At 41.0% G+C, this 17,747-nt stretch overlaps 1 protein-coding gene across 1 annotated transcript in view; it reads right to left on the minus strand.

Moving 5' to 3' along the window:
- IQGAP1 (IQ motif containing GTPase activating protein 1) overlaps window positions 1-17,747 on the minus strand; it is a 107,851-nt gene that overhangs the window by 68,626 nt on the left and 21,478 nt on the right. Inside the window, exons 3-4 of the mRNA XM_038532895.1 lie at window positions 2,342-2,498; window positions 591-668 (exon numbers count right to left, since the gene is read on the minus strand). Of these exons, the coding sequence (XP_038388823.1) occupies window positions 591-668; window positions 2,342-2,498 (235 nt within the window). The remainder of the gene's footprint in view (window positions 1-590; window positions 669-2,341; window positions 2,499-17,747) is intronic.

Here is a 17,747-nt window from a genome sequence, read left to right on the forward strand (position 1 = left end):
AAGAACAAAACTATTCCTAAAACAAACAGAAGAAATAGATCTTTTAGGACTTAAAAAAAAAAAAAGAAAGAAAACCACCAAAGATTCAATTGAGAATAATTTTTTTAAAAGATTTTATTCATTTATTCATGAGAGACACACAGAGAAGGGGGGGGGGGGGGGGCAGAGACACAGGCAGAGGGAGAAGCAGGCTCCATGCAGGGAATCTGATGTGGGACTCGATCCCGGGTCTCCAGGATCACACCCTGGGCGGAAGGCGACGCTAAACCGCTGAGCCGGGATCCCTGGGTGGCGCAGCGGTTTGGCGCCTGCCTTTGGCCCAGGGTGCGATCCTGGAGACCCGGGATCGAATCCCACGTCAGGCTCCCGGTGCATGGAGCCTGCTTCTCCCTCTGCCTGTGTCTCTGCCTCTCTCTCTCTCTCTCTCTCTATGACTATCATAAATAAATACAATTAAAAAATAAAAAAATAAAAAAATAAACCGCTGAGCCACCCGGGCCGCCCTCAATTGAGAATAATTTTACAGGCAGAATAACTATGTGCCAAAACAGCCTGATCTAAGCCAGAACTCTGAATATCATGTAAGTTACCTTAGGCAATCCAATCTCATCCATGGCATTCAACCACTGAATCACGTTATCAGTATGTCTAAAGTGCAGGCCGGTTGCCTAGAACAAATAAGAGACAATTAGGCACTGTTGGCAACATTGAAGCAAATACTAAATACTCTTTTTGCAACAAAAGTTTCCTTATGAGACTTTGCAAGGTCCCCCTAAATTGAAGATCTATAGCATCATGTTCACATTCCAATCCTAAAAAGCCAAATCCACATCTCAGCTCCTCTCACTTGAGAACCATCTGGAGAATCTTCCTGTATAATGAGCTCTACAGAACAGTCTTTGGAATTCAATTATGCTGGATTCAATCCCTGGCTTGACCATCTACTGGTGACAGTGGGCAGGTCACTTCACCTTTTTGAATTTCCTCATCTTTAACACCTACTTTATATGTTTATTGTAAAGATGAAGTGGGAAAACATACAAAAGCACCCAGTGTGGTATCTGGCAGGTAGAAAATATTCACAAACTAACAGATATTATTAAGTGTGTTAATCAGGGTTTTCTTAGTACCACTCACACAAATATCCCCCCTCTAAACCTCTAGATTTGTTATCTTACAGAAAGATTTACTCTCTGGAGGGGAAGAGGGGCAGGGCCATTGTTTCTATTGCCATGCAGTCTCCACTCTTGTTTTAAATGTCTTGTTGTTTGAGGTGCCTGGGTGGCTCAGTCAGCTAAGCATCCAACTCTAGGTTTTGGTTCAGGTCATGATCCCGGAGTCATGGGATCAAGCCCTGCACTGGGCTCCACACTCAGTGGGGAGTCTGCTTGAGATTCTCTCGCCCTCTGTGGCTCCCTCCTGTTCATGCTAGCCTGCATTCTCTCTCCCTCTCTCTCTAAAAATAAGTAAATCTTTTTAAATGAACGAATGTCTTGCTGCTCTGCCCCACACTGTATAGGGCTCAACAGAAGAGCTCCAGAATTGCCTTCAGAAAAGGAAAGTTTCTCTTTGGGATGTTAATTTTGGTTTTAGGACCTTTATCTTCTCCTTGTCCTTTGAATATAGACATAAAACATAACTTCTTTTGATTCTATCTTCATCCTTAGCTCATTTCAAGTTCTGGTCCAACTCCTACAGTTACCTCGATTACAGCTGCTCTTGGTTTTGTAATCTCTCACTATCTTTTACATTCTTCCTTTTCTAAATAGCTCCTCCTAGGAAAGCTCCTCCACAACAGAGTTTGGTCCTTGTCAACATCCCAACTTGATTTCTGTTTTTCATGGCTCTGGGCCACGAGAATCAAAGCCTCTCACTTACCTTGATTTCCTGAAATTGGATTGCTTTCTCAATTTACCTTGAATTCTAGTATCACAGAGGGGCCTTTTTTCCTAAAGGTGTGTTGCTATTGCTTTCAATTTGCCAACAAATCTCATTGCTTGGTTAAAATTGAAATTGTAATTCCCCCTAGTTACTTCCTCCATCTTTTTTTTTTTTTTTTTTTTTTACTTCCTCCATCTTCTAAGAAATTTTTAAAAATTCATCAAGGACCATGAATATTTCTAGACCTACACCATTACAGGAATTGTATCAACAATACAGACTGCCACCTTTTAATGCCATGCCTGACTTTGCACTCTCTTCTCCACTCTGCCAGGTACTTTATTTTGCTAGAACAAATACATTCACACATATTTCTCAATAACTCTTATACAGGGTAAAGTCCACTAATCTTCTCTTCTAAGTGTATGGAAATTTAAGCACCAAGCAAGGAAGGACTCACCTTGTATCTGGTCTGCTCTCGATCGTAAATTTTCTTCAGGGACACCACTTTGGGAGAGAAGAAGTTTCCTAGTTTGGCAAGGTAGACCCCATTCCTAAGCCCCTCTTCCAGTTCTGTGGTAGGAGGCAGGTCTTCCCCAAGACATGCTTCCATCCACCTGCAAGAAAGGGAGAGGACTTGAGAAGAGAGGGAAGGTCTGATCCCCTCCTTAAGAGATTCTGAGCTTTATTTCCATTCTCTATGGAGGAGCTTAAGTTCCACATAAGCAGTGCTCTTTTTTTTTTTTTTTTTTTTTTAAGATTTTATCCATTTATTCATGAGAGACACACAGAGAGAGAGAGAAAGGCAGAGACACAGGCAGAGGGAGAAGTAGGCTCCATCGGGAGCCCGACGCGGGACTCGATCCCGGCACTCCAGGATCACACCCTGGGCCAAAGGTGGGCGCTAAACCGCTGAGCCACCCAGGTTGCCTGCAGTGCTCTTTTAAGGTGCAATTTCACACATATCCTTGTCCTGACCCAGTCCGATCTCAGAGGCAAGGAACTCAGAAAAACTCCGGAACATCAAGGCCTCCTTCTCTACCCTGCTTTCTGCCCCTGAGCCAGCAGAGCTGGCTGGTTCCCCCGGCCCCAACAGCCCAGAAACCTCAGACCCTAACCCTAAGTTATTCCTGCAGAAGCCCTAAGAATAGTCATTTGTGGCTGAAGCCACAATTTCAGCTTTTCAAAAATTTAAATATATTGATGTTCTCCTCCAGTTTCAGAATCCACAGTGAATTTCTAGGTTCAGATTTTAAGGTTGTTTGGGGATTGCATGAATAGTCAATTATCTCAGTTAAAATAGGGAAGAAAATGCCAATGGAATCAGTAAAAATGAATGCATTTTTTTTCAGAGGTGGAGAAAGAGGTTGTAAAGGGGAAAGGAAAAGAAAACTATTTTCTCCCTAGAACACCTCTCAAGAGATTTCAGAAGGCCCAAGATAAAACAACACAATCTGCACATATTTTCTACCAACAGAAATGGAGGTAACTAAAAATCATTTAAGGTGATGAGTTCGTTTTTTGGGTTTTTTGGGGTTTTTTTAAGATTTTATTTATTTACTAGAGAGAGCCAGAGAGCAGGAAGGGGGGGGGGGCGGGGAGAGTGAAGGAAAAGAAAAATCCCAACTGAGCAGGGAACCTCCTGAGATCGTGACCTGAGCATGACCCTTAACCAACTGAGCCACCCAAACCTACCTACCCCAAGACGATGTATTTTTTTTTTAATTTTATCTATTTATTCATGAGACACAGAGAGAGAGGCAGAGATATAGGAAGAGGGAGAAGCAGACTCTCCGCCAATGCAGGGCTCAATCCCAGGCCCCGGGATCACGACCTGGGCCAAAGGCAGACACTCAACTTCTGAGCCACCTAGGCGCCCCATGGCGATGGTTTTTTAAACTATTTTTTAAGTCACAGCATCCTTTGAGTATCTAAGGAAATCCTTCCCCAGAAAAATGTACATATACTGAAATTTAATATATAATTTCAGGGGCACCCGGGTGGCTCAATCAGTTAAGCATCCGACTCTTGGTTTTAGCTCAAGTCATGAATATCAGGGCTGTGAGATCAAGCCCCATGTCCAGCTCCATGAAGAGTCTACTTGGGATTCTCTCTCTTAAATAAAAAATAAATAAAATCTTTTAAAAAATATGTAATTTCAGAGATTTCACTGGTTCCATATTAAAAATCCCTAATTTAAAATTATTCTACTTGGGATGCCTGGCTGGCTCAGAATATGCATGGAGCTTACTTTCATTTATTTGATTTTCTTCTTAGTCCCAAATCCAAGATTTCTGATTCAAATCAAGTTTTGTATCTTAGTAAAGTTTTTGAGTTTTCCTCACATTTCTTAAGACATTGTTTTGGTAGTTTATTATTTATTTTTTTTGTTTTTGTTTTTGTGATTTTGTTCCTTTTCTCATTTTTTTTCTTTTTTAAGTAGGCTCCATGCCCAATGTGGGGCTTGAACTCATGACCCTGAGATCCAGAGTCACATGCTTCCCTGACTGAGCCAACCAGGCACCCCCCCTTACTTTTATTTATAGAAGAATAAATAAATACACACACACACACACACACACGAGTGCATGCGTGCCTACGTGTGTGTGTATTATTCTACTCAAATTTCATACATTCTTTACCATACTGTTAAAAAACTCCCCAAACACTAGATATTGCCTGGTCTATTTTACTAGTGTTAAATCTGTGAAAAGACAAATGAAAAAAAACTGAAAGATACAGCTGAATGAAGTAAAAACTGGATTTACCACCAAGTAGGACAACATAAAAAGGAAACATTTATAATGTTCATTGATATACAGAAGCTTGAATTAAAAGGCAAATAAAACTGGAAGAAACATTTAATTATGCCATATTTTATAGACACAACATATATATCCATGAAAATTTACATGAAAACACTAACATTAATAGGAAAACAAGCCAGATAATATGTACATGTATTTCTGATCCCATTTATGCATTTATGTAATTCTTTTTTTTTAAAGATTTTATTTATTTATTCATAGAGACAGAGAGAGAGAGAGAGAGGCAGAGACACAGGCAGAGGGAGAAGCAGGCATCATACAGAGAGCCTGACGTGGGACTAATCCAGGGTCTCCAGGATCATGCCCTGGGCTGCAGGCGGCGCTAAACCGCTGCACCACCGGGGCTGCCCCATTTATGTAATTCGTGTTCATAAAATTGCTTGAAGGATATACAATAGAGCCCTTCAATTTTTTATTGCTAAAAGGAATATGGCCATCAGCTCCTGGCAACTCTGGCTCTCAGGGGACAGTCTAACTTGTGCTCTCATTAACAGAAACAAACCTAGAACAACTGTAGTGTAAGCCAAAAACAGCCCTTTACCATATAATGGTATGAGGAAAAAAATTACTTTCTCTTGAAAACAAGGTAAACACATAGGGAAGACAATGAATAAACAGCACAGTACATGCTTTTGCCTTGAAAACAGAGCTAGTTACCAAAGATATTTCGGTTCACCTCTGAGATTACTACATCAAAATCAAAGTAAAAGGAATGCCAGCATCAACATCTCCCACAAGCCTCTATCCTCGCCTTCCCTACACAAACTGCTGGAAAACAATCCCCATTAACAAGCTAGATTTAAAATACCTTGCACATCACAGAAATGTTCGGCCAGAAGAGCCAATTGTGATCTGGTGAAAAGGGCTAAGGGAGAGCTAGAATAAATAGGCCAAATACAGAGGTGTCTCTTAGCTGCCGCAAACCCAAGGCTGCCTTCCAAGTTACCACACATGGGATGGTGACCTTCGTCTCAACGGAGTATCACCCGGCTCATTTATAAGTTTAGAGAAATGAAATAAAATAGGTTAAATCAGGACCAAATTGCTTTGGAAAACTGAAAGCACTAAGTAGGGTACTATGTTACTCTAATGTTTAATATTAGAAGTCTAGATTCAACTATAACCCCAAGAAGATATAACAAACCCTTCTTTTTGTCCTCTACAGCCCATCTGAGATTTCTTCTTCTGTCACTAAACCACAGAATCACAACATGATAGCCAAGAACTTGAAGCACATCTATGGCAAATCCCTTTGGTTTTTTTTTTTTTTTTTTTCAATATAATACATATCCATTAAGAGAAAATTATTAGACAGTTCTCAATATTTTATGAATATATTCCATGTTATTATATAATTTCTGAAGACTAAGTTACATAAAAACTCTACCAAGTGCTTAATTGGTTACCTACTCATGTCACTTCCAAATATTTTCAACCATTAAATAATACTGCAAAGAACAGCTTTGTGCACAATGTTCTGCTGCACTTAGAATTAATTCCTAAGGAAAGGACCTTAGAAGTAATTCCAGAGATGCCTGGGTGACCCAGTGATTGAGTGTCTGTCTGCCTTTGACTCAGGTCATGATCCCAGGGTTCTAGGATCGAGTCCCACATTGGGATCCCTACAGGGATCCTGCTTCTCCCTCTGCCTATGTCTCTCTCTCTCTGTGAGTCTCTCATGAATAAATATATGAAATCTTTAAAAAGAAAAAAAAAAGGAAGTGTAACTACAAAATAAAAAATTATAAACATTAAAGAAACGTTTTTTATCGTCCAAAAACTTACCAAAGGCTACACCTATTTGTACAACTCCCTCAATTTTACAAGTATAAGGTCTATCCAAAGTCAACTACTAGCTAGTGGCAAAGACAGAATAACAGGACCCTGATTTCTAGTTAAGAATCCTCTTCACTAGACTACTGTTGCTCTTACCACTCAGTCCAAAAATCTAATAGGGCTGGGCCCATTAGGGCAGAATGAACACGGCAAAGTGTAAAATATCCTATAGAGGAAAAAGTCTAGTATCTCTCTGTGTTCTGTACACTAAATAGGGTTTTAAGTATTTTAGTTTAACTGTAAGTCCACAATGATTTTCAACTCAGACACAAAGCTTTCTTATAAAATATAAGCATTTGGTTTAGCTTTATAAATACATTTTATGTTATTTTTTAAGACTTTCTTTTTAAGTAATCTCTACACCCAACATGGGGCTTAAATTTATAATCCTGAGATTAAGTCACATGCTCTACCAACTGAGCCAGCCAGGCGCCCCTTGCTTTATAAATACATTTTTAAATAAATTTATGCATAGACCCCTACCTTGCACCACACACAAAAATCAACTCAAAATGGATTACAGACTTGAACAAATGACCAAAAACCATAAATTCCAAGAAGGAAATACTGGAGGTAAGCTCCTTAACATCAGTATTGGCAATGATATTTTTGGTTTTGACATCAAAAGCATCAAAAGCAAAAATAAACAGAAGTGGAACTATATCAAACTAAACAGCTCTTGCACAAAGGAAACCATCAACAAAATGAAACCTACAAAATGGAAGAAAGTATCTGCAAATCATGAATCTGATAAAAGGTTAATATTCAAAATATATAAAGACTTCATACAACTCAACATTAAAAAAACAATCCAAATTACAAGTGGGCAGAGGAACTGAAGAGGCACTTTTCCAAAGACATACAAAAGGTGCTAATCATCAGGGAAATGCAAATCAAAACCTCAATGAGACATCACCTCACACTTATTAGAACAATCATCATCAAAAGGGCAAAAGAGGGATCCCTGGGTGGCGCAGCGGTTTGGCGCCTCCCTTTGGCCCAGGGCGCGATCCTGGAGACCCGGGATCCTGGAGACCCGGGATCGAATCCCACGTCGGGCTCCCGGTGCATGGAGCCTGCTTCTCCCTCTGCCTGTGTCTCTGCCTCTCTCTCTCTGTGTGTGTGACTATCATAAATAATAAATAAAAATTTAAAAAAAAAAAAAAGGGGCAAAAGAGGGCAGCCCCAATGGCTTAAAGGTTTAGCAGCCGCCATCAGCCATCAGCCATCAGCCATCAGCCCGGGGTGTGATCCTGGAGATAGGGATCTCCAGCCCGGGAACGGAGTCCCACATCAGGCTCCCTGCATGGATCCTGCTTCTCTCTCTGCCTGTGTTTCTGCCTGTGTGTGTCTGTGTCTGTGTGTGTGTGTGTGTGTGTGTGTGTCTCATGAATGAATAAATAAAATCTTTAAAGAAAAAAAAAGGGCAGAAGACAACAAGTGTTGGAAAAAATGTAAAGAAAAGAGAACCCGTTTGCACTACTGGTGAGAATGTAAACTGGTGCAGCTGTTAAGGAGAAATATGTGAAGATTCCTTAAAAAATTAAAAATAGGACTGCATATGTATGATTCAGCAATCCCAATTCTAGGTATACAGCCAAAGGAAAGGAAAACAGGCTGTCAAAGAGATATCTGCACTCCCATGTTCACTGCAGTATTTTTCACAATAGTCAAGACATGGAAACAGGGTAAGTGCCCATCAACAGATGAATGCATACAGAAGATGTGATACACACATGTGCATGTACATGAACACACAGACTGGAATATTATTCAGCCATGAGAAAGAAGGAAATCCAGCCATTTGTGACAACATAGATGAATCCTGGGGGCATTATCCTAATGCAACAGACCAAAGACAAATACTGCATGGTACTGCTTATATGTGAAATCTAAAAAAAAAAAAAAAAAAAAAAAAAAAAAAAACTCATAGAAACATAGTAGTAAAGTAGTTGCCATGAGGTATGGGGTAAAGAAAATAGGGAGAAGTTGGAAAAGGGTACAAACTTTCAGCTATAAGAGGATAAAGTCTGAGGCTCTAATGTAAAACATGGTGACTATAGTTGGTAACAATGTTTATGTAACTGAAATTTGCCAAGAGAGTAGAACTTGAATGTTCTCACAAAAACAAAACCAAACCTAAACCTTTCATAATGTATAACAAATCACCACAATGTCTACTTTAAATATCTTAAAATTTTAAGTGTTAATTATATCACAATAAAGCTAAACTAAAAAGTAAATAAACTTATGCATGAAAGAAAAATCAGTGGCCACCACAACTTTTTGCCAATTATATTTATCACTGTCTCACGATAATCATAGAATCCCTTGGGTAGAAAGCTCATTACAGCTCTCTACCCCAACTCCTCCACTCCCTCCACGTCCCACTCCTCCCTCCCTTTCATGCCTGAATGCTTCCAAAACCTCTCAGCCAAATCATGCCACAGGCTGAGCCTGACCACTGCTGCTGAAATGGAACCAAACATTCAAATTAATTCATTTCATTTCTGAATTCTAGCAGGTAGAAGTTTATATTAAGCCAGCATCAGTTCCCCTTTGGTACCCTAAGCTGCCTTCGTGGAGCAAGACAACATATGGAATTAAAGATGAGCACTTGGTATTATATGCAACTGATTTAATCACTGAATTTCACAACTGAAACTGAAGATGTACTCTATGTGGGCTAATTGAATTTGAATTTTAAAATATGTGTGTATTAGTGTGGTCAGCATTGGCCAGAGACTTTAAGAGACCTAGATTTAGGGGTACCTGGGTGGCTCAGTCAGTTGGGCATCCAACTCTTGGTTTTGACTCAGTCATGGTCTCAGGATCCTGGGATCAAACCCCGCATGGGGCTCCCCTCTCAGTGGAGTCTGCTTGTCTCCTTCTCTCTGGCCCTTCCCCCGGCTCATGCTCTTTCTCTCTCTAAAATATATAAATAAATCTTTTAAAAAAATTTTTTTAAAAAGGGACACCTGGATTTATAACCTGTCCCTTATCAAGACAGTCACTTAACCAGTTCCTTCATTTGTTAAAAGGGAATAACAATACTTTCCAGGTAGGTCTGTTGCTGGGGATTAAATAAAATCAGGTGGCTCAGTCAGTGGAGCTGGAGCAGCTGACTCTTGATTTTGGCTCAGGTCATGATCTCAGGGTCATGAGATTGAGCCCCAAGTCAGTTCTGCGCTTGGCACAGAGTCTGCTTGTCCCTCTTCCTCTACTCCACACTCTCTCTCTCAAATAAGGAAATAAAAATTTTAAAAAGCAGTGGAGTTGGGGGAGTGCCTGGCTGGCTCAGTTGGTAGAGCATGTGACTCTTAATCTTGGTTTTAAATTCAAGTCCCATGCTGGATGTAGCAATTACTTAAAAATAAAATCTTAAAAAAAAAAAAAAAAAGATTGCATATAAAGTGTGGAGCTAGCATAGTGTGTGGTGGCTCAGTATGAAAAAAAAATTTTTTGCTTTTCCTCCTCTCCCCTTAGATGATGGAGTCACATGTTGACACCCCTGTAAGTGAAATGATTACTTGTTTTTTCAAATACTCTTCATAAGAAGGGAATAATATAATAGCAGCCATCTGGAAGGAGTGTGAGGATTACAAGAGATAATACAAATAAAGCATTAAGAACAGTGACTGAAACAAAGCGAGCAAGCACTCAGATGTTGGACAGTACACCTAGGCCCCCTCACCCATGCATTATTTCACTCTCACCCATCTGTGAACTTTCTCCAACTGAACACTGTGTTCCAAGTAAGGTCCAACTCGCCTGAAATGGAACAGCACTATCACCTTCTTAATTTTGAGTACTCCATAACCACAAAGCCTCAGACTCAACTATTTTTATTACATTTTTCCAATCAACAATTTTTTGGAAATTCACAGCTACTGAATCCTATCTCTAAAATTCTATATTAGAACCACAACCTGCACTCATCTCCATGATATTTCCTCATGTTCAGTTCAGCCCATTGTCCCTAATGTCAGCATCTTTGGGAATCCTACTTCTGCAATCCAAAACAATAATTCTCTTCTGGCTCCACATCATCCACAAATATTAATGGGCTTGAAAGAACAAAGAGGAGTTTACCAACTGGCCAAGGCAGGGAAGGCCTCCAGGCAGAAGAAATAACCATCCTAGTTGTGAGGGACACTGAAGGATTTAAGAGGGGAATGACCTGATGAGATCTGTTTCAGAAAATCACTTTTGGCAACACAGTCGGGTTTTTAATTTTTTCTTCAAATACAAGTATAAATATTTCTACAAGTAGGGGCACCTAGGTGGCTCAGTGGCTGAGCGTCTGCCGCCAGATCAGGGCGTGATCCCGAGGTGCTGGGATTGAATCCCATACTGGGCTCTCTGCAGGAAGCCTGCTTCTCCCTCTGCCTAGGTCTCTGCCTCTTTCTCATGAATAAAATCTTATTATAAATTAAAAAAAAAAAACTCTACATGTACAAATGTTTTAATAGATAAGTCACTTTTTAAAAAAGTTCTGAGGGCAGCCTGGGTGGCTCAGCGGTTTAGTGCCGCCTTCAGCCCGGGACCTGATCCTGGAGTCCTGGGATCGAGTTCCACATCAGGCTCCCTGCATGGAGCCTGCTTCTCCCTCTGCCTGTGTCTCTGCCTCTCTGTCTCTGTCTGTTTCTCATGAGTAAATAAATAAAATCTTAAAAAAAAAAAAGTTCTGAGAATATCATACCATGTGGTAACATCAGCACACACTACCTGTGATCAGGACCCTCAGCCGTGACCACAAATAGAACTTAGTGACAAAACTCTTATATTTCTATTTCTCACAGAGTTGAAGAAAATGGAGAGTAGAGTTCTGAGTCCCCCCCTTCTCACAATAAGGGATATAAAGTTTCAACATTTTGCCTCCTCAAGTTAACACTAGAACTGCTTTAGCAAATCTAAGTCACATGAAAATTATCTAAAAAAATTTTAAAGCTGACTTCAGATCTGAAACACAGCTACTAAACACAAAAACAGCAGTATCTAAATGGTTCATTTTCAGAGCACCTGGGTGGTTCAGCCAGTTAAGTGTCCAACTCTTGATTTTGGCTCAGGTCGGGATCTTAGGATTTTGAGATCAAGTTCTACACCAGGCTCTATTCTCTCTCTCTCTCTTCCTCTCCCTCTGCCCCTCCCCCACGTCTCAAAATAAATGATTCATTTTCGATATAAATAACATGAAAAAAAGAATCTCTAACACCACATGGCTGAAATAAAGCTAAATACTTTGCATGCATTTTCTCACTTGATTTTCGCAAAAATCTCATTAAGTGGTATTATTATTTTTTTTATTTTACGGATAAGGAAACCATGGGCTCCTAGAAGTGACCCATCCAAGATTACCCACCTGGTGAGTGCCCGAGCTCAACACTTGAACCCAAATTGATGTGATTTTAAAACTCACACTCTATTGTTACAATATATTGCCTCCTCCGATAATAACAGCTACCACCTCTGAACACTCACTAACAAAATCTCAAGTTCTGAGGCTGCACTTCCTAGAGCACCCGTACTACAGTATAGACCTCATCAACAACTTTCCCTTTATCAAGCACCGAGAGAAGCACATTAAATACTAAACATTTGGGATGCCTGGGTGGCTTAGCGGTTGAGCGCCTGCCTTTGGCTCAGGGCGTGATCCCGGAGTTCCAGGATCTAGTCTCACATCGGGCTCCCTGCATGGAGCCTGCTTCTCCCTCTGCCTATATCTCTGCCTTTCTCATGAATAAATGAATAAAATCTTTTTTAAAAAATAAAAAATTAATTTTAAAAATGGATTGGAGATTTTACAGAATAAAATAAAAGGAGAAAAAGGGACACCTGGGTGGCTCAGCAGCTGAGTGTGTCCCTTCAGCTCAGGGCATGATCCCAAGTCCAGGGTTCAAGTCCCACATTGGGCTCCCTGCGAGGAGCCTGCTTATCCCTCTGTGTCTATACCTCTCTGTGTCTCTCATAAATAAATAAATAAAATCTAGAAAATAAATAAATAAATAAAAAGGAGGGAAAAAATATAGGTGAATGGTTGTATAATCCTGAAATGAGAAAAAGCCTTTTCAAATAAAATTATGGCAGCAGATATTAGATATTATAAAGGAAGAGGGAGGGGCACCTGGTGGCTCAGTCAGTTAAACGTCCAACTCTGGAATTCTGCTCAGGTCTTGAGTGCAAGGACCGTGGGTCTAAGCTGTGTTGGGCTCCACAAATAAATAAATAAATAAATAAATAAATAAATAGGACATAAATTGGCTACATAAAAAGCAGCTAAACTTCTATTAGGTAATTAAAATATTTTTTAAAGAAAAGATAAACTTGAGAGAAAATTTGCAAAACATAACAAGGAATTAATAATCCCCTATAATCTTTATATGTATATATACTTTTTTTTTTAAGATTTTATTTATTTACTCATGAGAAGCACAGAGAGAGAGGCAGAGACATAGAGAGAGAAGCAAGCTCCATGCAGGAAGCCCAAAGTGGGACTCAATCCCAGGACCCCGGGATCACACCCTGAACCAAAGGCAGATGGTCAACTGCTAAGCCACCCAGACATCCCTGTATATATATTTTTTAAATGCTTGAAATAAATAAAATGACAAGTATTTCCCTAGAAAAATGGACTAGAAAGATAAACAGGCAACTCACAAAAGTAAATGGCCATAATTATAGGAAAAATTCTTAATCTCACTAATCAAAGATATGCAAATTAAAGTGACAATAAGGGATCCCTGGGTGGCGCAGCGGTTTGGCGCCTGCCTTTGGCCCAGGGCGCCATCCTGGAGACCCGGGATCGAATCCCACGTCGGGCTCCCGGTGCATGGAGCCTGCTTCTTCCTCTGCCTGTGTCTCTGCGTCTCTCTCTCTGTGTGAGACTATCATAAATAAATAAAAATTTAAAAATAAATAAATAAATAAATAAATAAATAAAGTGACAATAATACCATTATTTGGGCAGCCTGGGTGGCTCAGAGGTTTGGCACCGCCTTCGGACCAGGGCGTGACCCTGGAGACCCAGAATCAGTTCCCCATCGAGCTCCCAGTATGGAGCCTGCTTCTCCCTCTGCCTGTGTCTCTGCCTCTCTCTCTCTCTCTGTGTCTCTCATGAATAAATAAATAAAATATTTTTTTTAAATACCATTATTTGGCTATCAGATTGGCAAAGATAAAAAAGGAACAATAGCAACTTATTATTATCCAATACATGGGAAAACCCCACATTCTGACACTGTTCCAGAAGAAAATCTGGCAACATGTACCATCGTTAGCAAACTTTCAGAAATTTCTATAAAAGGCAAAAGGTTGTTTTATTTTAAAAGATGATGTGGTGACTTGTGGCAAGGATGACTAAATGAAAGAGGATGCCAGCCAGCAAGGCAGGGGGACACTAGCAGAAGCAGGCCAGAATGACAAATTCATGTCGGAAACGTGTTCAGCTGGAAATGTGAATGGGACATCACGTGGTGACATCCTGCAGGCAGTGGAAATGCAAGTCTGGAAAACTCAGGAGAGGGGCCCAGCTAGAGACACTGGTGTGAAGAGTGGCTCCACGGGGATGAGTTCACCAGAGAAACAGGCCATAGAATAAAATAAAATAGGGCCAAAGGACACCTGGCTGGTTCAGTCGGAGGAGCGTATGACTCTTGATCATAAGGTTGGGAGTTCGAGCGCCACGTTGGGTACAGAGATGACTTAAAAAAAATAACTAAAAAAGAAAAAAGGTCAAGACTGTGCTTCAGAAAACACCAACACTTAAGAGGTGAGTATATTACAAAGAGAACCTTAGTGGAATGGTGATCAGGGGGAGTGAGATTACAGCTAGACAAGTTAAGTCGAAGTCAGGAACTAGAAACAGCCAAGAACGACTCCCTTTTCAGGAAGTTTAAGGAGGGAAGAGAAATTGGAGGAATGGAGAAACAGTTGGTCTGAGGTGGCAGAGTGTTCCTCTATAACACAGGAAGAGGCACATCCTTGCCATCTGCAAGAAAGGACGGAGCACAGAGGGGTCTGAAGATACAAGAAGTAAAGAATCAAGGAAGAAGCGGAGGTTCTGAAGAGCACAGAGGGCAGCTAGCTATTGGAGAGGAACAGACCCATTTCTTCCTCAAGAAATGAGGGAGGGAAGGAAGAAGGGATGACAAGTGACCTAACCTCTCTGGGACTTCAGCTTCCTGTCTATGAAAACACCTCACAAGGCAATTGTGAAGACTAACTGAATACTGTGTGCAAAAACACACCATTCCACTCTCTCTTGGTGGGGGAGCTGTGTGACAGAGACAGGAGTATGTGTATGAAGAGCTAGATCCCACAAGTAAACCTCCTTCTGGAGTGTAACACCCAGCAACCTGTCTAATGCCTGCCTCCTCGTTCCACGGATAGCATGTGTCAAAGGGACCAGAGGCTTGGCCCTCCCCGTTCTCCCACTCTGCAAGACAAAGAAACCACTATTGCGAGAACTCTTAGTGTGTAAGCCCTGAGACAAGCCCAGACCTCAAGCATGCCGAGGAGAAAAGAATCAGGGTGGGAATGTGAATTAGGGGTCTGTAAGGAGGAAACGGGTTGAACTAGTTCTGCTGAGCACGTGACCTCAGTGGTTTCCCAGCTCTGTGCAATACAGAGCGGAACATACCAATGCCGGAACTGACTACTCAAAACCATTGAGATTCGGTTCCTCCAGGAGCCGCTCCTCCAGTTACCACACCCAGCTTGTACAGCAAATGCCCCTGCATGCCAGGATTACTGGCTGCTCAACACCTCCCAAATTGGGCAGTCTTTCCTGGCAATTAGGATTCTACGAAGACACTAACACATCTAAGCACCATCCAGGCCCTGGAAACAGCCTAGTAATTTCAATACGATGTGGTAGGAACCAGTCTTGAGAAACATGAATGTAGAATATTCAATAAAGAACTCCTCAGCACCTGAAGAGGGAAGGGAGTTAGGGCTAGTTTCCCAGAGAAACTGGGGTAATGGAAACTACACTATGGTGACAATTGCACTATTTGGTAAATTTACTAAAAATCATTAAGTTGTACATTAAAAAATAGGAGAGTTTTATGGCATGTAAATTATTACTCCAATGAAGTTTTTTTTTTAAGTCCCTGGACTAATAGGATTAACTGCTCATTCCCAGACCAAGTCTTCAGCTGCAGAGCCTAGGGAAACATTACATTTGATCTATCAAGCCCTGTCTCTAATTTACCATCTATCACAAAGCGTAAAAGACCTTTTAACCTTAAATGAAAAAAAAAAAAAATCTTCAAACGGAGTTAAACTTCGGTGATACTAAGTCTCAGCAGCTGTCACCCAGTTACTGCTAGCAGTGAACAGCCCCTGAGGAAAGAAACAATGTGGAGCCTCCTTAAAATCTTCTCCCTCTTCTGCCCCTCCCCACTCCACTGTGTGTGCCCTAAGAAGAAGGGAAGGGGAGGGAAGGGGAGGGGAGGGGAGGGGAGGGGAGGGGAGGGGGCTATTTAAAAAAGATACTGGCGGGGAGGGATAGAAACACAAGGGAGGAGCATCTAACTCAGACCTGGGGTAAGGCTGGATGCTCTCTGAAGGAGGTGTCACCTGAATTTACTTTCTTAGGATACACACACACACACACACACACACACACACACACACACAGGTCAAAATTCAAAAAGTATAAAAAGCTACCCAGTTGAAAGGAAGAAAATTTCATGAAGTGAGCAGACAAGAGTGTCACATGCCACAGAAATTAAGAAAGATATATATGGGGGCACCTGGGTGGCTCAGTTGGTGAAGCATCCAACTTGATTTCGGCTCAGGTCATGCTCTCAGGGTCAGGAGATGGAAACTGTCATGTTGGCCTTCGTGCTGGGTGTGGAGCCTCCTTAAAATCTTTTCTCTCTCCCTCTTCCTCTGCCCCTCCCCACTCCACGTGTGTGTGTGTGTGTGTGTGTGTGTGTGTGTGTGTGTGTGTGTGTGTGTTGGAAGGAAGGAAGGAGGAAGGAAGGAAAAGGAAAGGAAGAAAGAAATGAATTAAGTATTGAAAATTTTCCAACGGACATAACAATTTGCTGGTTCGAGCAAGAGAAATTTCAGTGGGGGAAAGAAAAGGCACACAAATCGCACCCATAGGAGTTATGATAAAGAAGTGGACACGGGGAGTAAAGACAAATTTTTCCTGAAGGAAAAGAAGAAGGGACAATAATCAGAATAGGGCCTAGTATTAAGGGAGTAGATCTTGAAGGGGTGAAGATGTTTATGTGCTTCAGAGAAAAGAATTGGCTAAAAAAAAAAAAAAAATGTAAGTTACAGTTAAGAAAACAATACTGAAATAAGGACCCTAGGGATAGGATCCAGACCACAGATAGAAGGTGGAGTCTTAGGAAGAAAGATACTTCTCCCATTGCTACAGGGAAGGTCCCGCTGGCATGCTAAATGAGATAAATTTGTTAGGACCAAAGAAATTGAGTTTGTAGAGAGAGTAAAGGTCATCAAGCCATAATACGGGAAGCTAGGGATGGAGATGACCACTAAGATAAAGATTTGGTAAAATTTTTGATCTGCCTCACCCCTCTGACAATTCCAATGTTACTGCCAAAAGTCATCTCCTCCATGCACTCTTCCATGATCTACACTTTTGGAAATAAATCTCTCCTTCCTCCAAACTTCCTCTAAACTGTACTCCTTGGGGCACCTGGGTGGTTGAGTGTCTGCCTTTGGCTCAGGTCGTGATCCTGAGGTCCAGGATCAAGTCCCTCTTCAGGTGCCCTCCACAGGGAGCCTGCTTCTCCCTCTGCCTGTCTCTGCCCCTCTCGGTGTCTCTCATGAATAAATAAAATCTTTTAAAAAAATAAAACTGTACTTCTTAATGTATCTCTTTACCTCTTAGTATAATTAGTTAAGTATGAAGGGTGGGATCCTTTTCTGATTCATCTTTGAAGCACATCGCTCAGTAAATAACTGCTGAATGAGACAAACTATTCTTTTCTCCTTGCTTCAGGCAGGACCATAGTACTAGGGTCTCAATCATAACCAAATAATAATAATTACAATTATCCAAAGCTCTTATCCCCACAACACTGAAATTCTCTTAACCATCCAACTCCCACACTCCACACAGCTTTGCACCAATTCAACTGAATATTCCTGAGCATCTACTTTATTGAAAAGCACTGTGGAAGGGGTGCTCCTAGATGCCAAGTAGCAGAAAAAGATAGTCTC

The sequence above is a fragment of the Canis lupus genome, chromosome 3 (genome assembly GCF_011100685.1).
Source record: "Canis lupus familiaris isolate Mischka breed German Shepherd chromosome 3, alternate assembly UU_Cfam_GSD_1.0, whole genome shotgun sequence".
NCBI classification, from domain to species: domain Eukaryota; kingdom Metazoa; phylum Chordata; class Mammalia; order Carnivora; family Canidae; genus Canis; species Canis lupus.